Here is a 27313-nt window from a genome sequence, read left to right on the forward strand (position 1 = left end):
ACACCATACAATTTGGTGTGGTTGGCTGTGCAGCCAGTCTTTTTCCAAGCCAGGAGTGGGTGGGGAGGGAAGGAATTCAGATGAGGATTGAGTTGTGCTAACTACTAGTTTGGTGGGCTTTTTCTCCCCTATTTGTTAGTCTTCAGGAAGCCCTCAGGAAGCCCCTGATCACCCTTCAAGTGGGCAACACAAAATACCCTTTGATAATTTGGACTGTAGTATCACCATTTATTATATTTTGTAGTTATTCCCAGTCCAGATTTTACAAAGAGAGCTACCTTATGAAGGCAGACAGCCCCTCCCCTCAGAGATTAATACTGGGTTCTGAATTCATTTGGACTTTTATTATTTTTTTTAAATGTTTGTTCATTTTAGAGTGAGAGCGTGTGTGCAAGCAGGGCAGGGGCAAAGAGAGAGGGGGCAGAGGATCCAAAGCGGGCTCTGTGCTGACAGCAGAGAACCTTATGCGGGGCTCGAACCCATGAACTGCAAGATCATAACCTGAGCCAAAGTTGGACACTCAACAGACTGAGCCACCCAGGCACCCCCCCCCCCCCCGCCTCCTTTGGACTTCTAACATAGTTATTTTAGAGACAGTCCTCTTTCTCAGCCAACATGAAAGCAAACCCACACCACTTCAAGTTCTGTTTTGATGTTTGTTGCTGCAGCTCTTATAAAAGGGAATGCACTTCTTTTGTGTTCCCCCTCCTTTTTGGAACTTGTTGAATGACACTCCTATTTGGCGCAACCCTGGGAAAAGATGCTGTGGTGGGTGAAACAGGGGCCAGGGGGAGAATATTTGCCTCTCTCGGTGAACTGAGAAATGTATTTTAAGGCTTTTAGGACATGCTGCCTCCTTAAGTTGCAGTGTTTTCTCACGGACTTTCCCCAGCAAGGCCCAAGTCGCTTTTTCGTCTAAATTTCAGTTAAAATTGAGATATTTTTATTTCCCACAAGGTCTTCTACTTTGCCTTTTTGTATATGTCCTAGATTTATACAGTCATTTTATTTTCCTTTTGTCCCAGGTATTTACCACCAGAGTGTTTTGTGGTTGGGAAAGAGCCACCAAAGATCTCAAATAAAGTTGACGTCTGGTCAGTGGGTGTGATCTTTTACCAGTGTCTTTATGGAAGGAAGGTAAGGAAGGTCGGATGTGGTGGCTTGATACCTGGCTTGGGTGGCATATGTATGCACTGGCATGGTGTCCGTTATTCTCCTGGAATTAATCGTTTGGTTATACAGAACTTTTGGATGTGGTTTGAGGAAAACACAGACAACAATAACAGCTTTATGCATAAGCAGAACTTTTCAACAGAGTACCTAATGAATTTCACTGGGCTATTGAAAAACATACATTTTTACCGTTTTCAATTAGATCCAGGATCGGTTTTGATTCTGATAATATGTATAAGGAATTATATGACCTGGTTTATTTCAAATATACAGTTGTCCCAGGAGGCATTCTTCAGGGTCCCATGGACTGGAATTTGGAAAATCTACAGGGGTCTTCATTCCCAGCTACCCCAGTAGTTAAAGCTATTATTAATAAAAGCGTGGTTTCTATCTTCTGTACTGGGGAGATGTAGTGTTAGAAAATATTCACCATCTGTTACCTCTGGATCAAGGTGATAGGTCATTTGGACACCTAATAACCTAGGTAGTGAACTGTACCTAATGAATTGTTCACATTTATGTTTTCCTTATGAGAATGCTCCCTTAGGGTAAACATACATACTAGGATACAGGGCACATATAGCCGTATTTTTGCTGTCAGTGTGTTATAAATAATCAAAATTTGTAGGTGGTTCCAACAGTGTAGGTTGTGAGTATAAGCCATTTGGGGGTTCTGCGACTCCCCTGGACTCTTAATACTTTTGTTACAATCCCTACACCAAGCTCTTAATTTAGATTTCAGCTTCCTCTTTAACTTCTCCTTGGTCTTTGTTTCTTTTCTTTTCTTTTTTCTTTTCTTCTCTTTTCTTTTCTTTTCTTTTCTTTTCTTTTCTTTTCTTTTCTTTTCTTTTCTTTTCTTTTTTATTTTTGAGAGAGAGACAGAGTGTGAGTGGGGGAGGGGCCGAGAGAGAGGAAGACACAGAATCTGAAGCAGGCTTCAGGCTCTGAACTATCAGCGCAGAGCCTGACCTGGGGCTCGAACTCACAAGCCATGAGATTATGACCTGAGCTGAAGTTGGATGCTTAACTGACAGAGCCACCCAGGCGCCCCTTGGTCTTTGTTTCTGTATCTTACCCTTTGTAATATGGGGAAACTTCAGAGCCAGTAATGGTTAATTATATTATTATTATTATTATTATTATTATTATTATTATTATTATTATTAGGTTTTATTTTTAAGTAACCTCTACACCCAACGTTGGGCTCGAACTCATGGGCCCAACATCAAGAGTTGGGTGCTCCACTGACTGAGCCAGTCAGGCATCCCAAGTAGGAGTTAATTATTATTTATACTCTCTGATAATGAGGAAGTACTGCTGATAATGTTGCTAGAGGTTATGTAGAAAGAATTGTGATCTCTTAGTAGAAACATTGTAGAGATGACACTAAACTTGAATTTGTATTTTAAGGCTATTAGAAAATGGCACATTGGGGCACAGATGAAGCCGCTAAGTAACCCCAGCTTTTATTCCACGCGCCTGTTCTTATTCCGTCTCCTGTTTACTTCCTTTTCCATCTGTCTTTATCTGGGTCTTGGGTCTGCCAGTGGCACACATGTGTACTACTTAAGCCTACAGTTGTCACTCAGGGCAGAAGAGGTTGCCGGTTCCTCCTAGGATGGTTTTTGTTGTCAGCAAACCTCAACAGAGGTATTATCCTGTGGCAGACGCTGCTTCCAGTGCCAGCCCTGCCTTAACCTCCGTGCTGGACCGTGAGCTTGTTAGTACTTAAGCTCTGACCCTTTCCACCCCTTACCTATAAAAAGAGAGCGAGGAGACCATCTCCGAAGTTCTTTCTAGCAGTTCTCATCAAAGCAGATCTTCTCCTTTCCCTTCACTATGGTTTTGAATTGTGTTCTCTTTAATTTTAACCACAGGCCCACCTTTGTTTGTTTCGTTTTTATCTGATAGCCTTTTGGCCATAACCAGTCCCAGCAAGACATTCTACAAGAAAATACTATTCTTAAAGCTACTGAAGTGCAGTTCCCGCCAAAGCCAGTAGTAACACCTGAAGCAAAGGTAAGTTTTGACCTACTGGTCAGCAGGAAACAACTGCTGTTTTCTGGATTATCAGTACAAAATTCAAGAGTCATTAAAAGCCTTCTCCCCCTTCTAAATGTGTATTTTTTCAAACCTTTACCCTCTTCACCCGCTCTCCTACAACAGATACTTACCGAGTGCCTGTCGAGTACTAGACACTGTACTAAGTCATAGAGAGGGAACGGTGAGTGTGTAGCAATGAAGTACAGACAAGTTCCCTGCCTGCTAGGAGGTTCTGTTCCACCAGGTGAGACGAACAGTAACTAACAACGGTTCCATCTCAGATGGTGATAGAGATTATGAAGAAAAAGAAAGGGAGGGTACGGGGGTGTGGGAGCAGGAAGTGATGTTTTTGAGCAGTCTTGAATAACGTGATGGTGGGAGCCCTGTGTAGATTTGGGAGAAGATTTTTTTTTTTTAAGTTTATTTATTTTGAGAGACAGAGCAGAGGAGGGGCAGAGAGAGAGGGAGAGAGAGAATGCCAGGCAGGCTCCATGCTGTCAGCAGAGAGCCCCACGCAGGGCTCGAACTCATGAACCCTGAGATCATGACCTGAGCTGAAGCCAAGAGTCAGACGCTCAACCGACTGAGCCACCTAGGCACCCCTAAGTTTGTTTATTTTTGAGAGAGAGCACACGAGTGCGAGCAGGAGAGGTGCAGAGACAGGGAGAGAGAATCCCAAGCAGGCTCCGTGGTGTCAGTGCACAGTCCCAGCTCGGGCTCAGTTCCACGAATTGTGAGATCATGCCCTGAGCCAGAATCAAGAGTGGGTCGCTTAACTGACTGAGCCACCCAGGTGCCCGGGGAGAAGAATATTTTGGGCAGAGAAGCGCACGAAGCTCAGATGTGAGGACAAGCTCAGGAGATCCATAGAACAGGCAGAACAGAGGGGAGTGTGGTAGGCAGGGCAGAGGATGCAGGAGGAACAGAGGAGAGTGTGGTAGGCAGGGCAGAGGCTGCAGGGCAGATTGTAGACCGAGATGGGAGAGATGGGAGGCATAGGAAGGTTTTACTCAAGGCAGCCGTGTGATCTGATGGCTGTTTCAAAAGCCTGCCCTGGAGGCTGTGTAGAAAGAAAGTTCAAGGTGGGAGTTTGACCAGTATTGTATCCAACCCAAAGTAACCCATTTAACTCAAGTTACCGTGTCACATATCTCACTAAGAAGGGTCGTTCTTAAAGGCCAAGGATTATTAAGTTTATTTCTGTGAATGCATTTTTATCTTCCAAATACTTTAATCAGGCAGCTACCTACAGGTATTTTTTATTTTGGAAAACCAGGATTGTTGTTATACTTACGTGTTTTATTAATTAAACATGGGAAAAAAATAATACATTTCGTGTTTTAGGTTGTTTTTTTTTTTTTTAAGTAGGCTCCACACCCAGTGCCAAGCCCAACACCGGGCTTGAACTCAACGACCCTGAGATCAAGACCTGAGCTGAGATCAAGCGTCGGATGCTTAACCGACTGAGCCACCCAGGCGTCCCTGGATTTTTTTTTAAATAGACTTTGTTAGACTTTATTTTTTAAAGCAGTTTTAGATTCATAGCAACACTGAGCAGAAAGTAGAGAATTCCCATGTACTTCTGTCCCCACACATGCACAACTTCCCTCACTGTCAGCATTGTGCACCAGAATGAGACATTTGTTACCCTCGATGGACCCTACATTGGGACATTATGATCACCTGAATGTAAAGTATGATCTTTGGGTGATAATGACATTTTAGATTTTTAAAAGTCCAATTCCTGTATTTAAAATAATTGCATTACGAGACTTTGATTAAAATGGTCTGGTTAAAAAATAGGAAAAGATAAACCATCTGTTTAAGGGCCTCTGTGATACAAATCATAGAAACTGATCCTGTGTAGCCCTTCATACCTAGCACAAAGGAAGCTTCCATGTTGGTAGTAAATTAGGATTCTTTTTTTTTTTTTTTTTTTTTTTTTAAGTTTATTCTGAGAGAATGAGCTGGTGCAGATAAGCGGCGGCGGGGGGGGGGGTCGGGGGGGGGGGCGGCAGCGCAGAGAGAAGGAGAAAGAGAGCATGGAGGCTGATGTGGGGCTTGAACTCAGGAACCACAAGATCGTGACCTGAGCTGAAATCAAGAGTCGATGCCCAGCCGAGCCACCCAGGCGCCACTAAATTAGGATTCTGAATGAAACCCCACTCATAGCATGATTCTCTGTCTGCAGAGCTCTTGGGGAAACAAGTCCTGTTCAGGTTTTCTTTAGTACGTAGGCGTGTGCCTCATCATTTGCTTGATCACCTTTTAGGGGAGAATGTGATACACAAGGCAAGCATTTACCAATCTGTGACACGTCGTAGTGTTAGTGTTGGTCTCCTCACCCTGCACGTGGCGGTGGTTTGTCATTACAATTTTTACTTCCTCAGGATGTGGCGAGTTCACATGAGGCCGTGATTTGTACACGCAGGACCATTAGGTTAGATGTGCCTGTGTAAACCGTCCAAGGCAGAGAGATTTTCGCGTTGGTCTTTGTGCTTTGGGGGCAGAGGTCTCTAGAGGCCAGGTCATGCCCCATTCCCACTCAGGAATGGCTCAGGTGCCTCTGTCAGGGAAGGAGCCCGTGGTCACAGAGAGATGCTGCTGCCCGTGTGTCTCCTTGCCTGGTCCTCTCCGGGCGTGATTTCTGGGAAAGGCCCCGAGCCCCTTCTCTTTATAGAGGGTGTTTGCTCTGGGCCTGGGCCCTGGCAGCTGCCACAGAGCCTCAGGGTTCCCTCTGGGAGCAGCAGGATTATCTGCCTCAGGCTTCTTCAAGAAACTTTCCTTTCAGGCGTTTATTCGACGATGCTTGGCCTACCGAAAGGAGGACCGCATCGATGTCCAGCAGCTGGCCTGTGACCCCTACTTGCTGCCTCACATCCGAAAGTCGGTCTCCACGAGTAGCCCTGCTGGAGCTGCTATTGCATCGACCTCGGGGGCGTCCAATAACAGTTCTTCGAATTGAGACCCACTCCTAGGCTGCAAACTGTTCAGCACACACACAGAGTGGACAAATGGCATTCAGCAGCGGGTTTGGAACATAGCGAATCCGAATGGATCTCATGAAACCTGTACCAGGTGCTTTTATTTTCTTGCTTTTTTCCCATCCATAGAGCATGACAGCATCGATTCTCATTGAGGAGAAGCCTTGGGCAGCTCTGGCCAGGCCTCGTAGGAAAAGGCCCCGCCCGAGGTTCCGGCGTCAACGGCCACTACGTGTGGCTGCTCTGAGTGAGGAAAAAATGAAAAAGAAAAACTGGTTCCATGTACTGTGAACTTGAAAACATGCAGACTCAGGGGGGTCCCTGATGCAGTGCTTCAGATGAAGAATGTGGACTTGAAAATACAGACTGGGCTAGTCCAGTGTCTATATTTAAACTTGTTCTTTTCTTTTAATAAAGTTTAGGTAACATCTCCTGAAAAGCTTGTAGCACAAAGGCTCAGCTGGGGATGGTGTTTGACTTCGGAGGAAAAAAAGTTGCTATTGCCCGTTAAAGGCACTAGAGTTAGTGTTTTATCCCTAAATAATTTCAATTTTTAAAAACATGCAGCTTCCCTCCCCCCTTTTTTATTTTTGAAAGAATACATTTGGTCATAAAGTGAAACCCGTATTAGCAAGTACGTGGCAATGTTCATTCCAGTCAGATGCAGCTTTCTCCTCCGTCTGGTCTCCTGTTTGCAATTGCTTCCCTCATCTCAGTAGGGAAAACGTCGAGTGGCAGGACTGAGATGTGTGGGGCTTTGCCATTGGACAAAGAACGAGGTTAGAAGCCCGCAGCTTGGAGTCTCTAGGTTTTCAACTATTTCTTCACAATTTGAACACTTGACGGTTGTCCCTTTTAATTTATTTGAAGTGCTATTTTTTTAAATAAAGGTTCATCTGTCCATGCAGTCCTCTTGAATTCTCTGAATGTAGTAACTATCAAAAAACTGTCCCAGAGGTAGGCAGAAAATGGGCCAGGGAGCCAAATGCTCCAGGGATCAGGAGGTCCTACCTGCGGTCTCTGTGTGCTTGCTAAATGGTGTAACTTTCTTGTTAACCACGATATTAAAACTTGATCAGCTCATAAGCTTTCCTCTGTTAGATCTTTTGGCAGGAAACAACCTCCAAGCCTCTAAATTTTGTGGGTGTGCGCTGATGTGTGTGTCTGTGTGTGCATGTGCACACTCGCTTTGTCTAACTCACCTTAATAGATTGATCAAGTGGAATTAAAAAAATAATTGCAGGGAGATAGGCATTTTGAATATGAACGTTCTTTTGGAGCTCTTGTTTTTTTGTTTTGTTTTGTTTTTTTACATTCGGTCGTTTCTGAGATGTGTGATCAGCTGAAGACAGAGCTGAAACGGGAGATGTGCGGCCCCACGTGCCCTTGAAACAGCACAGCACTCGACAGTAGGGAGGGGAGGAGGCCAGAGCCTGAGCATGTGGTAGCCAGCTTGGAATGTTACTGACATATGTGGCAAGAGGGCTCAGCCAGAAATATTTAAAGATGCAGCATTCAGGCATGCGAGTTCCCTGGGCAGGGGGAGGGCAGTCAGGAAGGGCAGAGAGCTCTCAGATAACTGTAGTCTGTCTTTCACGTGTGAAAAATGTCACTGGTGACACTTGCGCTGGGACCTTTGTTGGTTTTGTGGACCTGCTCTGCCCCAGTCTCCCCAGTACCGGGAGATCTTAGGGGAAGAGGGGGTAATCCCAGTTGGAGAGATGTTTGTGGGTAGATATGGTCTGCGGAACTCTGAACGGAAGGAAGTCGGTCCAGGAGTCCTCGGTGCCCCCAGCTTTCCATTTTATCATAATCGCAAGTGTCTATGCACGGGTTGCACACATGATCTATGTCTGTGTGTGTTTGTGTAGTACCTTTTTTTAACCATTACTTTCAAGCTGTTAAGCAGAGAGTCCCTACAGGGTCTCGGGTTGAGCACGACCCTGAAAACCCTGAGAGGATGGTGTCTGCATATGTGAAGAGACGGAGAAGGCCAGACTTACTCAGCATTATTACGTTCTCTTCCTTGTTTTCTTCTCGTGCAGTGATTTTGCGAGACCTTTTTTTTTCTTAAGGTTGAAAGAATGCCGCTTCTTTGAGCCGTCCCTCTAACTTCCCGCCGCCTTCTCCCCATGTGCTTAGTTAGAAGTGAAGCTTCAGGACTTTATCTGTCCATCTGTCTTTTCTCCCCTCGCCCTGTCTCCTCGCTTCCCTCGGGTCTGGGGCCTGGTTGGAGCTGACGGGGCTCGCTTGAGTCTGGGCAAGGCCTCTTTCCACTGCATGGACTAGCCCCGGAGAACATGCGGAACGCTGACTTTTTCTAGACTTTTAAGTAGCCAGTGAAATCACGAAGTGGGGTTCTTCCATGACATATTTTGTTAATATGGGTTTCACTTTTTTCAAGGATGATCCCTTATTGCCACAACTGATTTACTTTAAACAATGACAAAAAAAAAAAATGTGTATTAATTTGTAATTAAATCCAGTCAGACTGTTTTGGACTTTCCCAACTTGGGGGGTGGGGTGGGGAGGATATTAAAATAAGTTTCAAGAAGTGAATCTCCCAGCCTCTTGATTTTGCTCTAGTTCTTAGCTTCAAACAGGGGGCGGGTAGGTAGGGGAGTCCTGCAGCTGACCGAGTCCCAGTGGACATCGCAGGCATGATGGCCATGTGTCGATTCGTAGAACACCTTTCGTACCTCCAGTGTGCCAGCAACTAATGCTTGTTGGTGGGGATACAGCAGTGAACAGGATAGGGAAAGCCCACAGCCATCGGCTTGCAACCCAGGGGTGAAGGCTCTGGGCCCAGGAAGGGAAGGGATACAGGGCTCTGGTGGGAATGAATCGGGCTCCAACTTAACCATCAGGAGATGGGCAGCTTTACATGGAGACTTGCTGCTGAGAGCGGTATGTACCCCACTTGTGTGGCCGACCCACACACACCTGCTATCCTCTGCCTTTCCCCCAGTGCTGTGAGGACAGGTTTTCCTCCAGGTGAGAAGGTGAGCAGTCAAGGAGCTCTTGGTTTCCTCATTTAGAAAAAAACTCTCTTTAAACACAGTCATCTCCTAGAATGCTAGAGCTAGAAGAATCTTCAGGTCCAGCTCCTCGCTTCTAAGAAGGCGACATTTACAACTAGCCTGACCCACCTTGGGGAGTTCTGCTTTCTGAGAATCTCTACCCCTCCCCCCTCCCACTTACTCATCATTCTACTTGCCCAAGCTAGCTCAGTCTGTAATTAAAATCAGCCCCGGGGTAAGTGGGGGAGAGACGTGGTACACACACTAGTTGAGGTATGGAAAATCTCTGCTTCCTAAAATTAGCTGTTCTCTTTTTATTTCTTAAGGCAGAATCACCTAGAAGTTAAGATTGCGGGCTTTACAAGTAGGTCTGGTTCAGATCCTACCTCTGTAAGCTTCAGGGATAGCTCCTTGCATGGTTGTCAAGAATAGAAATAGGGTATGTAAAGCACTTGGCACGCAAGAGGGGAGTAAAAAATGTGGTTTGCAGACGGATCACAAGATCAGTGAGTAAGATTGCTGAGACTGAAACCCCCAGGTTTGCTGGTGAAGAGTCAGAGCCTTTCTACTTGCCAGGTGGTCAGGAGGTCCTTTTGCCTTGGGTAAGTGATGCACACCTTAGGCTTGAGATTCCCTGCAAACCTGTATAGGTTCATTCAACAGTCTCTTATTACCCTGGGTCCAAGACTGCTCTGGCTGAATCTGGGAGGAATGGCTAAGAGGCCAGTGTGGTGCCCAGGCCGGCAGCATCCGCATCACCTGAAACCTGTTAGATATTCACATTCTCAGCACTTCCCCGCCCCCAGTCTGCCTCCCAGATGGCTGGAGCACTGAGGGTCACAAGTCCTCCTGACTTCCTATCAGCTGCAGCAACAAGGATGGGGCAGTTGGAGAGGGTGGCTGTCAGGCTTTGTCTAAAACTCACCCGGCTGGAAGACAGAGATGACTGTTTTATTTTCTGTGTTAGAGATGAAAATCTATCTCCTGCTCTGGGCTGTTCTATATGTTCATGCATATATACTCCGTTATGGGGAGCCCCAGGAGTGGCCAGACAACATCTCTTATACTGGTGCCTTGGTACCTAACATACTATTCAGGAATCATTCACTCCTTTGGGCAAAGCTTCTCATCCTTGGTCTTCTCTGAAAACATATAACAACTCACCGGCACTTTATCGTGAATTAACTTAGCATTTTTTTCCTTTACCCGTGGGGTCCAGGGCTGCAGGAAAGAGCTGCGACCTGGGTCAGACCTGGATGGGCCCATGAATCCAGCCCGGCACTCTGGATCAGGAGTGAGGAGAGCCTGGGACTGCAGCTCTTTGGATGGAGTGAGGGTGGAGGAAGCAGAGAGTTTGCAGGGAGAAGAGGGTTAAGGAGAGAGTGGTTAGGGACTCTGGCTGCTGCGGGGCTCTGCGGGTGGGTTGGGGGAACCTGCCAGAGGGAAGCAGTGGGACCTGGGAGGGGCAGGAAATACAAGAGACCCATTGTGCTGGGGTTGGTCAGCAGGGGCCCGAGACAGGCTGGAGTCAGCAAAAGGGTGTGTGTGTGGCACTGGACAGGAGACCCCCACTGTGGGCAGCAAGGGGTCAGACAGCAGCTGGCAGGCTGACTCGGCCCCACCCACCTCGGGCCTGTGGGTTCGGGCCTCCCTGTCTGGAGGGAAGTGCCTGGCTGGAGACGGAGGGTAACCTTTGCCCTTAGTAGCCTCCAGGCACCTGCAGCTGTGGGGCGCAGTGGGCAGTATCAGCAAGGGGAAGGGGCTCTAGCACTGGTGCCGTGTAGGGAAGTTTCAGCTGTGTTGCTTCACAGCCCAGGGGTAGACAAGGTAGGAGTATCTCGCTGATTTTGCAGATGAGGAAACGGAGTCCCAGAGATTTGGTGACTGGTAGTAGGTCGAGCAGGATTGAATGGGGAGGGACTACAAGCCTGAAAATTTGGGGGGGGGGGTGGAGTCTCCGAGTGCCATCCTTGGGCAGACCGCTGTGGGTGAAGGCTGTACCTCGGTTCCCAGCTGGAAGCTATCTTGCCCGAACCTAGGGTTCCACTCTCCCACACTCCCTCACGGCCAGTCTTAGAAGTCTAGCTGGAGGCCCAGCTGGCCTGAGCACCATCTCTCTCTCTATAGTCCTAGGCCAGAACTGAACTGAGGTGGGGAAGCTGGGGGCATGGCTTCACAGAACACGTGTTCTTCAGGTTCCTGCGTATTCTGATCATGTCATCTATAGATGAGGAAATAGAAAATCCTGCCCCACGCCCCAGCCCTGGCCAACTGCTGTCTTCCTGTCCCTCGGTGTCCTAATGGACCGGCAGTAATGGCCCCCTCTGCCTTGGCACCTCCCAAGTTGCTGTCAGGCTTGGAGTGGGAGATGTGTTGTTTTTGGCAACTGAAAAGGTAAAAGTCAAAGGGTGTTGCTAGATGCCGGCTCTATGTCACAGGGGCCCCTAGAGAGAGGTTTGCAGGATGTAGAAGCTCCCCCAGTGAAGGCCTTGGCCTGTTCTAAAAGGAACCTGTTCTAGAGCCAGACCTGAGCCCTTCAGCCTGGCTCCATGCCCTGAGAAAAGGGCATGCCACTGGGAAGCATGAACAAGAAGGCCTTCCTTACAAATGTATTTTAGGAGTCTTTATACCTACAGACTCTTAAAGAACTCTTTCCGTCTTTATACCCACAGACTCTTTTCAGAACACTGTTCACAGTGTTAACGCTAACCCTGCTCCTCGTCCCACATTAGCTAGACACAACCGTATCCAGAACCAACAGGAGAGCCCGGAGTGTGGACTAGACTCAGGTCACAACTCTGAACTTGTTGCGTGTGCAGGCCCAGTGCTCACGCTCTGAGCTACAGTTGCCAGTTCTATAAGCTTCCAGCATCTACTCGAAACAGTATAATATGCTGGGTTAAGCTCTGTGGGAGGTAAAAAGGTACATCAGACTCAGCTCCTGCTTTAAGGAAGGTTATAATTTAGAAGCTAAATGCAATAAAGATGGGAGCCAGTAAATTCTTTAAGAGCAAGATGGGGTCCCTGAGGAGTGGGAACATGAAGCTGAGATGGGGGCTCTGAAACCTGGCAGAATTCAAGAGAATGAGAAGGGGTGGGTGTTGTTGCAAAGGGTCCTTCACACTTTCTGTGCTCTTCCCATATAGCATGTTTGCCCCTCCAACCCCTTACCCCCCCCCGCCAATACTCCCACATACCTCCAGGCCTTTGCAAATGCTGTTCACCTGCCTTGGCTGTCTGACCTCTCTGAAAATTTGGCTCTGGCATCACCTGCGGCCAGCCTGCCCGTGTCTGGACTCTCACATCGCCTTATACACCTTTCCCTGAACTCTTGCCTTGCTATGTGTATGTGCTCGTTTGGCACCAGGAGAACTGAGCCCTCGGTAAGCCTAGGGACTGCTTAGAAGGATGAAGTAGTTAGGGACCCAGGACTGTACCAGTGGTGGGGGTGGGGGGGACCTCAGATAGGAGACAGAGGAGAAGTTGGGGCCGGTCAGGGAGTGAGCAGATAGGAACTGGGCAGGGCCAGCCAGGGAGCTGAAGTAGCTGGTTCCAGGTCCTCAACAGCAATATTAAAAAAAAAAAAAAAATTACACTCTATGCCTAACATGGGACTCAAACCCACGACCCTGAGATCAAGAGTTGCATGTTCCACTGACTGAGCCAGCCAGGTGCCCCAAATATTTAAAAATTAAAAAAAAAAATGTTTTTTAATGTTTATTTTTGAGAGAGAGAGAGAGTCAGAGAGAGGGAGATACAGAATCCAAAGCAGGCTCCAGGCTCTGAGCTGTCAGCACAGAGCTCGACGCGGGGCTCAAACTCACAAACTGTGAGATCATGACCTGGGCAGAAGTTGGCCACTTAACTGACTGAGTCACCCAGGCGCCTCCCCACCCCCCAATATTTAAAAAAAAATTTGATGGACCCACAGTAAAAAGCACTTAACATCTCAACCCAATACATATTTCACAGAACAGAATTTAGCTCAACATGCAATATACTCTGTTATTTACTGTTTTTTTTTTTTAATTTTTTTTTCAACGTTTTTATTTAATTTTGGGACAGAGAGAGACAGAGCATGAACGGGGGAGGGGCAGAGAGAGAGGGAGACACAGAATGGGAAACAGGCTCCAGGCTCTGAGCCATCAGCCCAGAGCCTGACGTGGGGCTCGAACTCCCGGACCGCGAGATCGTGACCTGGCTGAAGTCGGACGCTTAACCGACTGCGCCACCCAGGCGCCCCTACTGTTTTCTTTTTTTTAAATGTTGGTTACCATCTGCTGGGGCCCCGACAGGTCCACTTACTACTGTGTCAGTCGGGACTCTGGAAGGTCTGGCTAGCCTCTCAGAGCTGGGGTGGGATGGTGGGCCAGCTGGATGCAGCTGCCTGGCTCCTGTTCTCGTCAGGGGCTCTATTCCAGCAAGGGTCTAGGATGGGTCAGGGGAGGTTCTGTGTCTGCAAAACCACCTCCTGCATGTTTTGCCTCCAGGCCAGAATCCGCAAGAATCCCAGGAGGCTGTTGGCTAAGACTGGGCCCAGCCTTGCTTCGGAAGGTCAAGTACTGAGACTAGAGTAAACCTCCTGCCTGTCCTCCCTGAGTTGGGCAGAGGGAGGCAAGGACCAGGGAACCTCGTCAGATGACCTCCTGAAGAGGCAGGTGCAGAAGCAGCCAGCCTAGCCAGTGCTGTGGACCAGGGTGGGCCTCGACTCCTGCCTCAGCCCTACCCTCGGTGCAAGGACAGGCTCAGAGGAGCTGCAGCTCCAGGTTGGGAGAGGCCCCTGAGAGCAGACAGGATGATGTGGCATTTTTCTTCCCCTAAGCCCTGGTACCAGCTGGGTAGGGCCGTAGAGGGTTCTGGAAACTACATCCCATCCAACTGCAGCTGGTTCTTCAGCTCAGCTCTGGCATCCCCACTTTGGCACCTCAGGCCAAGCTCTGCTCCTCTCTGAAGCCCCACTGGCCAGCTTGCTCCTGACCTGCTAAAGCCTTCCAAACAGAGACAGGAGCCAGTGAGGATCCTGGAGACGATGGATTTGTGGCCTCTGCTGCAGCCTGCGACCTGGGCTCTGCTTGGCCCACCTGCTCTGAACTTAACTCCAAGGCCCTGGCGACTTCTGAAGGCCTGTCATGGGGACTCGTTCAACTGGGGGTCCACATCTCCTGGGGAGGGAGTCTGCACGACTTGCCTCCTTGGAGGGGTTGTGAAGTGATCATCTCCTACCCCTAGGGTTTGGATCCCTTTAAAGGAACCATCTTCTAATATAGGCCTTGGACTGAAAGCCAATGGATACAAACTCAGCAGCCCTCCAGGGAGTAGGGGTGGCGGGGGCGGGGGGTGTTCTCCAACAGAAGGTAAAGTGGACAGAGTTTTTCTCAGGTTGTATCTGTGGTCATTATAGGGTAGACTAGTCAAGAGAGAGTGGTAAGATTCCTCAGTAATGTTGCTATGGGAGAAATACTTCCTTTAGGTTAACTGTCCCAAGGTCGTACAACCTAGAAGAGGGGGAGCCAAACTTTGAAACTTGGGTCTGTCTGAATCCCAATCTGCCGCCTTTCTTCCCTTTATAGCCCAGTCCTTTCTGAGATCCTCAGTGCTGCGGACGAGGGGGTAGTAGCCGCATGGACTCAAAGGGTGGTTTGTCTGAGTGGAGACCCAGGAGTTTGAGTTGTAGGAAGAGTGGGGAGAGGAGAGAGAGGGTGGGAATGGCATAAGCCAGCCCCTTGCTTGGCCAGACTTCTCCCCTGGCTTGGAAAGGTCCCGGGTGAAGAAAATCATGGCTGCCCCTTTGGGTTCACACCCTCTTCTCCAGGTAAGGACCGACTGCATCTTTCTTTACATCCTCCTGCTGGGGGTGTCCAGAGGTCTGCATCCCCCGGGCACCCTCTGTCTGGAGAGGCTGCTGAGCTCCAGAACCAGGGAAGAGGAGACTAATGCGAGAGGAGCCTGAAGCACAGTGAGTAATGATGCCAAGAAGTGCACATCCAAGGGCTCCAAGGCTCAGAAGGGAAGTGACTTTGCTCAGGGAAACGTGGTGAGAACTGACAGCTGGCATTCCAATTCAGCGGTAGCCCCCAGGCCCGGACTCATCCCATTGCTCCGTGCTTGGTGATTTATGGGCGTGCATTCATTAGCCAGCCGTGGTGGGCATTGACCACGGTTACACTCCAGAACACCAGTTTTGTATACAATTTAATATGAGATGTTCAGACAGGGAGGGGAGGTTGTATTCTCTCAGCCAAAGGAAAGCCCCCAGTGTTGCAATCCTGATAAAACTGCCCTGTGCAGCTCTCATGGACAGTGGGGTTAATGGGTGGCTGGAGAGGCAGGCGGGGTGAGGGATAAGGAGTAAGGAGACACCCTGACGTTCAAATGGCGAAGGTGGGAAGCAGGGAGGGGACGAACATTCCCTGAACATCTTTATCCGGGGCTGTGCCATCCCTTTATGCGTCACGTTTAATTGTCAGAACAAGGTAAGAATTGTTGCCTCATTTATAATAGGAATCATGAACTCAGAGCTTCAGTAACACTGAATGCCGCAAGGCTGGTAAGGGAGAGAGTCAGAATTCGAACTGGGGTCTTTCTGACTCCAGAGTCTGCTCTCTGTACTCACTGAACTGGTTTTGCTGAAATCCACAAACCCACAGTGCCTACTGCTGGCTGTTTCAGAAGGAGAGCCATTTCTCAGTATCGATGGCACCACAGTAGATACCATCCAGGTAGAACTCTCCTAGACCAGGTCACAGACCTCACTAAAGTCCCAGCACCTAGCCTCATGCCTGACACATAGTAATAAATGGCTGTTCAGCTGAGCTTTAACAGGAATGGTGAGGAGGCTGTAGGCACAGAGGACACTGGCCCTTTGGAAGTAGAGGAGGGCCTGGGTGCTAGTAAAGGGTCCCATTGAAAGCCTTAGCCCTCTCAGGACACCCACCACTCCTGCAGACCGTGACCATGTTCTGTTATCAACTGATGGTGTGCAGGATCTTGAAGCAGTGGGGGACCGGCCGGATTTTCCAAAGAGAACTGCCCAGACATGGCCCAGCTCTCTGCCCTCCGAGTTCAAGATCTAAGACAGATGGTGGCCGCAGATGTGGGCCCAGACAGTCAGCAGAATACAGCATGTAACCCTGACACACTGGAGCAGGAAGTCTCACGCTCGGCAGAGACTAGAATAGGGCTTCAGAGACTTGGCCAGACATCTGTCCCCGCGAGCGCAATGCACTTGTGCTCCTCAGCCCCCGAGCTGCCTGCCATCTTCTCTGCCTGGAGGATGGCAAAAATTGGGTCTATTTTCCCCACTAAACAAAACTCTTCTAGGGCTACGACCGTTGGCTGATCTTTGTTCCCCCAGCAGCTAGCACAGGGCTAGCAATCAGTGGTCATGAAGTGGGTGAATGAAGAAATGAGAGAGCATCTCCTGTGTGCTGGGGACTCTGTGTCCTGTGCAGGCAAGTAGTGGGCCTTTTGGACCCACGTGATTGACTGGTGAGGTCAGGTAGTTGGCTTCTGCCCTGCTGGTGGCAGGAATGGTGGGGAATGTCGAACCGGCCCTGTTCCAGAACCTGGAGGGCTCCTCGGGTACCCTGCCTGAGTTCCCCTTCAGAAGAAAGGGGACCCTTTGGTAAGGACTGCGGCCAGCACATCCAAAGATAAGTCAGCAGCCTGTAAGATGACTTCGAGAAAAAGCATCCTGTGATCTGGCCTCTCAAGACAGAAAAAGAGCAGCTTAGTTAAAGCTGGCCAGTCGTCAACCCCTTGTAGATAGAAGGACTGTGAACAGGGGAGGCCAAGAGGATGATCTTTGAGGCAGCCCCAGCATGGCCAGTCACCCGCAGAGCACTGGGGTCCTGGGACATGCCACATCACGAAGATGTGTCCCAGAAGTCACTTGGTTCTGTCAGACTTCCCCAAGCCAGCTGTGCAGTGCCAGGGGCTCCCCTGGCCTGGTGGCTAACCATTTTTTTAGGGCCAAAGTATGGATAGTGGGAATCTTTTCCAGGGGACTGTAGGCGATTTCACACGGGTGCTCACTTTGGGGCCCTGCAGCCTCTGGACTGACATTTGCCAAGAATCTCAGCCCAGCAGAGACAGAGTTAAATGAGCATCTCTGGCCCGGTATTCTTACTGCAGAGATGGGGAGGGGAAGATTTACTGAAGGTAGTTAAAAAGAAGAAGAAGAAGAAAAAAAAGCTGAGTTCCCTATTTCCAAAAATAGCACCGAGGTGGACAGCCCAGGAAACAATAAAATTTATATTACAGTTTCCTAGTGTTTTTATTGGATTACTCGTGGTGGGAGAACGTGAATCTCCTTTGCATTTAGGGTCTCTGAATGCCTCAGTCCTCCTTTGAGCCCAGAGATCCCAAACGACTTTCCAGAGTTGCTCAGGGAATCAGAGGTAGAGTTGGGGCTAGACTCCAACATCCTGACTCCCAATCCAGTGCTCTGCACTGCGGTGACCTGTTGCATAATACGGAATAACTGTGGATTGTCTTTCCTTTTATGAAATTTCCATTCGGCCCTCTGCGACCGGCCAGCAGTATGGTTGCTGGTAAGAGTGAGGACGTCTGTCTTCAGCGGACAGATTTTTCTCTGGGTTTCTGGATGCAACCCCAACCAGCAAAAGCACTGCACCCCTTTGCGCCAAGGACGCTGACCCAGGGGTCGCGTAAATGCTAAAACGACGTGCAAGTGTTTGCGCTCCGCACACTGCCGGGGGCCCTGCCTCCCCCTCCCCCAATCTTCGCCCTGGTGGCCGAGCCCTGGGCTCCGCCCCTTTCCCCCCAGACCCGACCAGGGGTCCTCCTAGGCGTGGAGGTAGCGGATGCTCGCCAGAGCAGACGTCCGCAGAAAGGCGGGATAGAGGGGGCGCCCGCGGCCGGGCTCTGGCCGCCTGGGTCGGCCGCGCGCCCCCGCCCCAGCGAGCCTCGCAGCCCAGGTCCCGCCACGCCGTGAAGTTTGCGGAAACTTTTGCAGTCGCTTCCCCGCCCGCGCCAGCCGGGGAGCTGTGACGCAGCGTCTGGGGCTCCAAGCCCGGACTGAGAAGAGAGGGAAGGCGAGGCGGGGAGAGGGAGGGCGACGGAGAACGAGAGAAAGAGCACCCGCCGGGGTCCTCCTCGACCCCGCGGATCCTCCTCTCCGCTTCCCCTTTCTTTCCCCCTTGGCGCTCTCTCTGCGGCCCGGGCCCCGGCCCCGCGCCCGCCGGCGCCTCCTCCCCTTCCCATCCCACGCTGCCCGCTTCCCTTCCCCTCTACCCCTCAAACCCTCCTCCGGGTTCTGCGCTCCTCCCTCCGCCCTCCCTCCCCGCCCCCCCCCCACCCCCGCTCCGGGCCAGCCTCCTTCCCTCCTCCTCCCCTCTTCTCCCCGAGAGGCATCACTTCGTCCCGACCCGAGGAAGACGCGAGCCCCTCGCGGGCGGTCGTCACAGCCCAGCGCCCGCGCTGCCACCGCGCGCCGCGCCCGTGCGCCCTCGGTCCCCGCGTCCCCCAGCGCCGCGGGCATGGGGCCCCGCCGGCCGGGCCCCGCGCCCTGGTCTCGTCACCTGCTGCGCTGCGTCCTGCTCTTCGGGGGTCTGCACCTCGGCCACCCCGGCGCCCCCGGGGACGCCGCCGCCGCCGCCCTCCCGGGTAAGGCGCTGCCAACTTGGCCAACTTTGGGGGCCGGGCCGGGGGAGGGGGGGGGCGCCGGGGAGCGGGCCGCTCTCGACTTTTCCCTCCTTTTTTTTTTTCTCCCAGAAGCGCGTGTGCGTGTTCGTGTGTGCGTGTGCGTGCGTGCGTGTGTGTGTGTGTGTGTGTGTGTGTGTGACTGGGTTTTTAAAAATCGTCTCCGCTTTTCTGAAAGCGGGGTGGGGAGGAGAGGGGAGGAGGAGCACGCCGGGAGGTGGGGGAGGACCTGAGTGGAACCAGATGTGGCAGGCGGCGGGGGAGGGGAGCTCGGGGGTCTCGAGCTGCCTCGGAGGAAGAGGGCGGGCTCCGGGAGGACCCCCGCGCCCGCCCTCCCGGACCACCCGGCGCCGGCCCTGCCCTGGGCCCGGAGACCTGCAGGGCGCGTCCGGGGAAACCAGAGGCTCCCTCCAGGCCAGTCTCCTTGCTTTGCCCCAGGACCCATACGTTATTATTGTTTTCGAATTATTCGTAAGGGCTCCTTTGCCCTTCCTGGCATCTCGGGGGCGTTTATATTTTCTTTTCCACACTTGTTTTTCAAGGACAGCTTGTGGCATGTGGCAACCTCACTGTTTGAAGGAAACACTGTGGGGCACTTTTGTGCCCCCAGGATGCAGCGACAAGCTGGGCACTGTGTGTGTGTGTGTGTGTGGTGGTGTGTGGGTGGCTCTGACCAAACTGGCACCCCTCCAGAGTAGACAGACCTTGGGTCCCAAAAAAGCTGCTAAAGATGCAAAAATCCAACCAACCAACAAAACAAAAAACCGAACTTGTGCCTTTTCTTTCTGCTGCTCTTTCAAAGGGTGACAGTGACGTGTGGGGACAGACAGACCCCTCACCAAGAATCTGAGAACTAAAGGGAAAGATCTACTTCCGGAGGTGGGGGGGGGGCGGTGCAGGAGTCAAAGCTGGAACCTCCCGGGAGTGTAGTTACTACAGCCCCAGTGCTGGGCCCAGCTTCATCTTGCTTTATGTTTAATTTGCGGATGGGGGTCAGTGGAAGGGGACAGTAGTGCAGTGTTTGCAGTTTTGCGCAAAACCCAAACAGCCCCCCGGAGGGTCTGGGTTCTCTAGCCATGGCCGATGCTTGCTTGCTTGCTTGGCCTGGGCAGTGTGACGTAGAGGACCAAGACCCGTATTTGCCCGATTGTGCTGTCCGGATTGTGTGGATGGGAGCGATGGGGTTTGGAGTGACCCACATTCACGCCATGTAGACACCCCACCCCCCACCACTGAACTCCACACCCACCTGGAATTGAATGTTAGACGCAAACCAGGCAGCATCTCCCTACCCCCCGCTGTCCCCTGCCTCCCTGCCCTCCTGCCTGTGTCTTGCTCCTCTGTGAAGGATCCCCGAAGAGGCAGGGTGGGAGGGGTGGAGGAGGATGGCCCTTCCAACAGCCCAAGAGCACATTTGAAAGTCAGGCCCTGGGAGAGTGGTGGCCTAGATGCTGACTCGGCCTTTTCCCTCATGGAGCTTTTGACAGAGGGAGCTGGAAATGCCTGGGGAGAGGCCCCATCAGGGAGGGGGAGAGGATCCCCTCTGCCTTGCCGTCCCCCCTCTTCTTGCCCTCCCTCGGACTGCGTCTCGGGACGTGTAGCCCCCACAGCCTCAGAGGGGCCCCTTCCCAGTGGCATCGCATTGAACACCCCCGCACGAAGCTTAGGTGTGGGCAGGGAGGTGGCGGTGGGGGGACGGGTCCCCACAGCGGCAGTGGAGTGACGGGAAGGAGAAGTTGTTACCAGTGCTATCCCTGCACATCATTGTTCCCTCGGCCGGAATGCCGCTCCTCTAGGTCGCAGTCCTTCCTCATGCCCCTGTACCTGATGAATTTGGTAGCCACGGGTGGGAACAGTTTACCGCCATCAGGATCCTAATGGTCCAGGAAATGCTTGGGGGGGATGGATTGGGCTTGGCAGGCCAGTGTGCTGGGGCGGAACTCAACCCTGGGGGGTGGGGGTTGTCTGCGAGTGGCTGTCTGACCACCAGCAGGGGAGCCCTGTGGGGTGAGAGTATGGGGCACCACAGCGCCCCTTGGGGGCAGCGAGGCAGCAGTTTGGCAGTGCCTTTGTGGGTATGTGATGGCAGAACCCGTCTCTTCTCCAGCTCCGTGGAGTGCCCCACACAGTGTGGCTGGAAGACCTCTTTGTTAATTGCAGGGTTGGTGCGGGGTTTTTTTGTTTTGTTTTGTTTTGTTTTTTTGTTGTTTTTTTTTGTAGCATTCACTGCTCAAGGCTGAACCAGATACTTGGGGGGGGGGGTGGGGTGGTGGAAGGGACAGAAGAGTGTAAGGCGCATCCTCAGAGCAAGTTTTGTTGGAGGCGGGAGAAACTGAGTGGGGCAAAGGGTCCCCAGGGCTCTCTGTGGGACCAGGCTTTGCAGCGGCAGGGAGGGGAGCCGAGAGGGAGACCCGGAAGGTGGGCTAGCTGTCTGGGAATGATGTGGAAGCTTGCTAGGCTGGGGTGTAGAGTTGGTGAGTTGGGTGGAGGAGAGGCTTGAAAGGGGAAGCGGGCCAGGTGGCTGGGAGGCTAAAATGGGGGAACCACTTGCTGGTGGGGGTGGGGAATCCCAGGGACCCCCTGGGGTTTCTGAACAGAGGAGGAACGGGATGCGGATTGGAAAGAGGGTTGCTGGGGTCCTGGAGATCAGGTACCCAGGTTGAAGGGTGAAGAGACCTTGGGAGGTCTTCCTGTGGGGACAGACCACTGTCTAGAGAACAGGGAGGGAGACGTTCCTTCCGAGAGGCAGGCAGGTATCCCTGCTGCTGCCAGTCAGCCAGACAAATAGCTTGCACTTCCGGCCCCGCTCCTGGTGAGTCACAGAGTTCAGGGCCTCCTTATTACCCGCCAGCCCCCCAAAACCCAATCTTCCCTGCTCCACCCCGTTTGCCTTCTGTGGGCTGCCAGGGCCGGGGTGGCGCCTGGCTTGAGCCGCAGTTGATGCTGGGGAGCTGGCCCTCCGCCTCAGGCTCACCTGGACAAGGCGAGGGCGCAGGCAGGGGAGGAGGAAGCCCAGGTCTTTGTCCCCATCAGTGCACATTAGAGAAATCTTCCCTTTCTGATGCTTGCATGGTGCAGGGATTTGGGCCGATGAGATGATTTCAGAAGTGCCATGAAATTCTCAGAAGAGTATTCGTTTGGATTCACCGTTAATTTAAGCCCTGTTGCACCCTGCGGAGGGATGAGGTGATAACAGCGATGGCTACCATTATTCATGGGCCGGGCGCCTCGCCCAGGGCTTTATAGGCAACAGCTCTGGTATCTCACAACCCTGGGAGGGCGTCACCACCACCACTGGCAGTCAGCAGATGCGAGATGTTAAGTCATGTGCTCGAGAGCACACCGCCACAGCCTAGAAGGTGGTAAAAGCAAGATGCGAACTCAGGTGTGGCTGCTGAGCCTGAACACTTCAGTACCAGAACATGCTGCGTCTCCGAATTACGTGGTATGTGTTAGGAAAGGCTGGAAAATTCTGCTGGGTGGGTTTTTCCCCACTAGCTCTAAGCCCTCTAGAGCATCCTCTCGATGAGTCTGTCCTGAGAGGAACCCTAGGAAGACGGTAGAGCGGGCAACCCTGTGTTTATTTATACCTTGGCTGTGTCAGGGGGCTTGTCTCTCCCCCAGTCCCACGGGGCCCAAGACACAGGGACTGAGACCTGCTCAGCGTCCTCAGGATATCTGAGATGCCCCCTCTGAGGAGGCCTCCGTAAGCGAGTGACGGAAGGGGTCTGATGGAGGAGGAGCCAGCCCTCCTCCCCCCCCCCCCGCCCTGCACCCCAGCTTCCCAAAGGTTAGGGATTCATAGGCTCATTCATTTGGTCCGAGGATCGTGGGGCTGCGCTGAGAGCAGGGATGGCTGTGGCCTCTTCTTTTGAGCCCACCTCCGCCTACCCCTCTGGTGGGGGTCCCTGGACTTGGAGGGCCTGGGCACTGCTGACAGGAAGAGTCCCTTCCTGTTTGCTCCTTCATGAGATGGGAGGGGCCGCTTCCCATGACTGGATCCTATAAATCTGGGTGGGGTGGGCCATGGCAGTGGTGATGCAGCTCTTGGATCTCACCCTGGGCACTGCAGATCCCCATTACTCCTCACTCCTCAGTGGTGTCAGTAAACAGGCAGGCTGGGTGAAGGCCACACAGTGGCATCTGTGACCCTGGGGACCTGCCGGCATCAGCCAGCTCCAGCCACTTAGGGGACAGATTGAGTCGGCTCCCAAGCTTCACACGTGGCCTGACGGGCAACGCCAGGGGGGTTCCTGCCCTTCCCCCTCCTCTCCCCTTGACTGTGCAGACCCCTCCCATCCTGCTTGGCCGCGGAGTGGGGGGATGGGGGGGCTGCTTCTCTGCTTCACCTCAGCCCTGCCCTTCCCCACTTCGGTTCCTCTGACTGTGCATTCTGCCCCCACAACTCTGGTTGTGTTGCTAGATGATGGCTAGGAGACCATAGCCTCTTCCCAGGTCCCCCGGCCCCCACACCTTCCCCCTGTCCTTAGCACGGTCTGCTCCATCTCCCCTGAACCTTCCTCTGCCCCGGGATGCCCTTCCCTTCTTCCTCCCTGGCTCCTGCCACACTCTGCCTTTCGAGACTCAGGAACCTAGGGGCGCCTGGGTGGCTTAGTCGGTTGAGCATGCGACTTCAGCTCAGGTGTTGGTCTCACAGTTCGTGAGTTCGAGCCCCACGTCAGGGTCTGTGCTGACAGCTCAGAGCCCGGAGCCTGCTTCGGATTCTGTGTCTCCCTCTCTCTGCTCCTCGCCCCCCCCCCCCCCCCGCCCCTGCCCATGCTCTGCGTCTCAAAAATAAATAAACAAAAAAAAGGGCTCAGGATGCTGGGAAAGACACAAAGGAGTCTTGGTCACTGCCTCGGGCTCACCTGGGCTAAGGGGAGACCAGCATCCAGACACTGCACGTGGGGCTAAACCCCAGCATGGGGTGGGGGGCCCTCTCTGTATCTCTTTCTCTGGGTCACCTCTGGGATGACACAGTGACACACTTTTGTCCTGAGCTTCCTACAGGTAAAAACAGGAAGCCAGATTCCCATCTGTTCCTGGCACGCTCCCGAGAGTGTCCGGAAGGGGAAGCTCATGTGGTCCCCCCACCCGGCCCAAGTGTAGACTGAGGCAGGAGCAAGGTGTGGCCAGGAATGTCCCACCTCCCCTCAGTCCTCCAGAAATGTAAATCGGGACTGAGGTAAGGCCGCTCACCAGCTGTGTGAGTTTCTTCATTTGTAAAAGGGGAAAAATAAAACAAAACCCCCTCCTTAGGGGTATCATATTACACAGAGATGAGATAATATGTGTATGAGATGCATGCCTGGTACGGAGTCAATTTCCTAGCAAACCGTATTAAATTATTGCTATTTTCATTATTATTAGGAAAGGAGAACATGAATACCAAGGGACTTAAATGTGAAAAAACAGTCCTCAACAGATGAGATCCTAACTATAGCACTTTTGTTTTGAGATCAAAGCCGGTCTAAACCCGTTACATCTCAGTGACACTGACACTTCGCCGGCTACTCTGAGTGCCTGAAAGTAACCATATTTTTTCTGAACCTCAATTTAAATCCAAAAGGAAAAAAAAAATCCTATCCTCAGTTGTTCTTGCTCCTAAAACCCTTCAATCCCCCACCTTCCCTCTTCACTTCCCTTCTTCACGAAGCTTCTCCAGCTGACCTTCACGTAGGAACAGAGGAGTTTCCTAGACTGGACTTTCAGTGTGAAAACCCAGACAGTCCCCGGCAAATGGAGCTGCTTCCTGACCCCCGGCCACTGTAGCGTGCTGCGTCTCGATGGTCATGGTAACTAGGCTTCCGGATTATTAATTTCAGTGACCCTCCTCAGGCCTCACCTTGCAGCGTGGGGGTGCTGTCGATACCCTCGGTTTAGAGAATGCATGCTCGGTGGAAGTGTTTTTGTTTCACACGGAAGTGTCTTGTTTCACACGGAAGTGAAACAAGAACAGTTTGGGGTCCTCCCTCCCCTCAGCCCACAGCTTACAGTAACCCCTGTCATGGGGTCATCTTCCGGTTTTTATGCATATGCACACACACACATAAATACTCCTTTTAGACAGTTGGGGCCTCATTTTATACTCTATGATGTGACAAAGTAATTTTTATTTTATAATATTCTTGTGGGTCTTTCCATGACAGGCTAGAGAGCTGCCGCATCCTTTTTTTTTTTAAATTTTTTTAATGTTTATTTTTAAGAGAGACAGAACGCGAGTGGGGGAGGGGCAGAGAGCGAGACGGAGACCCAGAATCCGAAGCAGGCTCCAGGCTCTGAGCTGTCAGCACAGAGCCCGATGCGGGGCGCAAACCCACAAACCACGAGATCATGACCTGAGCCAGAGTTGGATGCCCCACCGACTGACCACCCCCCCCCACCCCGGGCGCCCCACTGCCACATCCTTAATAGTGCCCAGGATTCTGGTGAAGGGGTGTACAAAGAAACTCCTTTCCTACGGATGGACACTTTTTGAAAATCCTCTCCTCCTCTGGCCTTTGTCACTCAGTTTGCATCCGTGGTCTCTGCCTCCTGTCTTCCCCTCCATCCTCAGTGCAGAGCCCAGCATTGCTGCCACATTTGTTCCTAAAAGGCAGGTTTAATCCTCAACAGAACAAGGTCTCAACTTTCAGAATTGGGAATTTGAGGGCCTGCTGAGTTCAGATTCTACCCTTTCTCTTCAACCCCTGGCACAAATCAAACCGACCTACTTGGTGTCGCGCAGAGATGGCCCTGGTGTTCTGCCCAGCGCGGCCTCTGCTCGGGCTTTTCTCCCAGCCTGGAGTGCCTGCTTCCACAGGTCCGAGTCCCGGCTCATACCTGAGGCCTCAAGTTGCCCTCAGCTGGAAGAAGCCTTTCTTTCTAGAACTCCTCTCATGTTTCATCACTGCCACCTGCCTGGTGGAGCCACTCCTTCCCTTCCTGGACTCCGGGACAGGCATTTATGGCCCCACACTGGCCCCGCACATTGCCTTGGACACAGTGGCATTTAGTAAGTAGTTACTGAAACAAAAAAAGGAAAGAAAGAAAAGAGCAGACCAGTGTTCAAAGAACCTCCCGTCACCGGTTTTACTGAGGTATAATTGACCTGTAACATTGTATTAGTTTAAGGTGTGCAGCATTATGATTTGACACACATATACGTTGTGAAATGATTGCCCCATCCATTGCCTCACATGGCTACAAAATTTTTTTTCTTATGATGAGAATTTTTTTTGTAATAGAAAGGCAATAAGGAGAGCTATGCTTCCAGAGTTTTAGATGACGTCACAGTCATGAAAAACATGTGGCATGGAATTAAACAGAAAAGAATCCAATGGACTGGAATAAATTCCAGAAGTAGACTTAAACTTGTTATAAGAACTTAATGGGAGAGGGGCGCCTGGGTGGTGCAGTCGGTTAAACGTCCGGCTTCAGCCAGGTCATGATCTCGCGGTCCGTGAGTTCGAGCCCCGCGTCAGGCTCTGGGCTGATGGCTCGGAGCCTGGAGCCTGTTTCCGATTCTGTGTCTCCCTCTCTCTCTGCCCCTCCCCCGTTCATGCTCTGTCTCTCTGTCCCAAAAATAAATAAACGTTGAAAAAAAAATTAAAAAAAAAAAGAACTTAATGGGAGAAACACCAGAAACAACACATTAGTGGGGGAAAGAATCTTTACTTTTAAATATTATTGGACAAGTAGATTATAATTATTACAGTTTTAATTTCAAGCTATAGCTGATCACACTTAAGGGAATTTATAGGGCCTGTTGTCACATGGAAAGTGAAAAGATCGCTAGCAATTAAAGAAATTAACTTTCTTTAAATATGTAATTAAACTAGCAAAAACAGAATACCTAAACTTGACAGCTATGAAGACACCAATCTGTATGACTTAGGGCACTATAAATTGGTTCGGTTTTTCAGGATTCAGTCTTTCAGACAATATGTAAGAAACTAGTTATGTAAGACTCCATATCCTTTGACCTCATTATTCCACTTTGAGGAATTTATAAGGCATTAATCCCAAAGGAAAAAAAAATGCTCATAGTAGTGCTATTTATAGTAGCAAAACAAACTGGAAACCGTTTAAATGCCAGTTGGTAAGATAATAGATAAGCACCTAAGATGTCTTAACACAATGGACAATTTATGTAGCTCTAAATGGCAAATACACAACTAATGTCAGTGCATGCAGATATGTCTAAGAAGGCAAGTTCTCATGACCACAAGGCAATCTTACAAAATACTATGCACATGCTAGTAACAAGTGGGGATGCATGCCTTATCATGGACCTTCATTTTTCGTTTATTCACTTAACTGTTTTGGTTTTGTTTTCCTGAGTGCCGACAATGTGCCAGGAGGACCCCCAGGGGTGGCTCAATTAGTTACGCGTCTGACTCTTGATTTTGGCTCAGGCCATGGTCTTGCAGTTTGTGAGTTTGAGCCCCA

General features: G+C 51.2%; 2 protein-coding genes across 13 annotated transcripts in view; both read left to right on the forward strand.

Annotated features, from left to right (window-relative positions):
- TLK2 (tousled like kinase 2) overlaps positions 1-7107 on the forward strand; it is a 114481-nt gene extending 107374 nt beyond the window's left edge. For 10 of the 11 annotated variants that reach the window (XM_019818056.3, XM_023244581.2, XM_045045077.1 and 7 more), the window contains 3 exons: positions 1026-1137; positions 3085-3192; positions 6008-6474. In XM_019818056.3, coding sequence (XP_019673615.1) covers positions 1026-1137; positions 3085-3192; positions 6008-6181 — 394 coding nt within the window. In that variant the 3' untranslated portion in view covers positions 6182-6474. Of the gene's footprint in view, positions 1-1025; positions 1138-3084; positions 3193-6007 lie in introns of all 11 variants that reach the window. The other variant, XM_045045075.1, reaches the window with a different exon arrangement.
- Positions 7108-18590: 11483 nt separating this feature from the next.
- The window catches only part of MRC2 (mannose receptor C type 2), a 51817-nt gene continuing 43094 nt past the window's right edge, over positions 18591-27313 (forward strand). For both annotated transcript variants that reach the window (XM_023244718.2, XM_023244719.2), the window contains exon 1: positions 18591-18847. In XM_023244718.2, coding sequence (XP_023100486.2) covers positions 18721-18847 — 127 coding nt within the window. In that variant the 5' untranslated portion in view covers positions 18591-18720. The remainder of the gene's footprint in view (positions 18848-27313) is intronic.

This window comes from Felis catus, chromosome E1 (genome assembly GCF_018350175.1).
Source record: "Felis catus isolate Fca126 chromosome E1, F.catus_Fca126_mat1.0, whole genome shotgun sequence".
Classification (NCBI taxonomy): Eukaryota; Metazoa; Chordata; class Mammalia; order Carnivora; family Felidae; genus Felis; species Felis catus.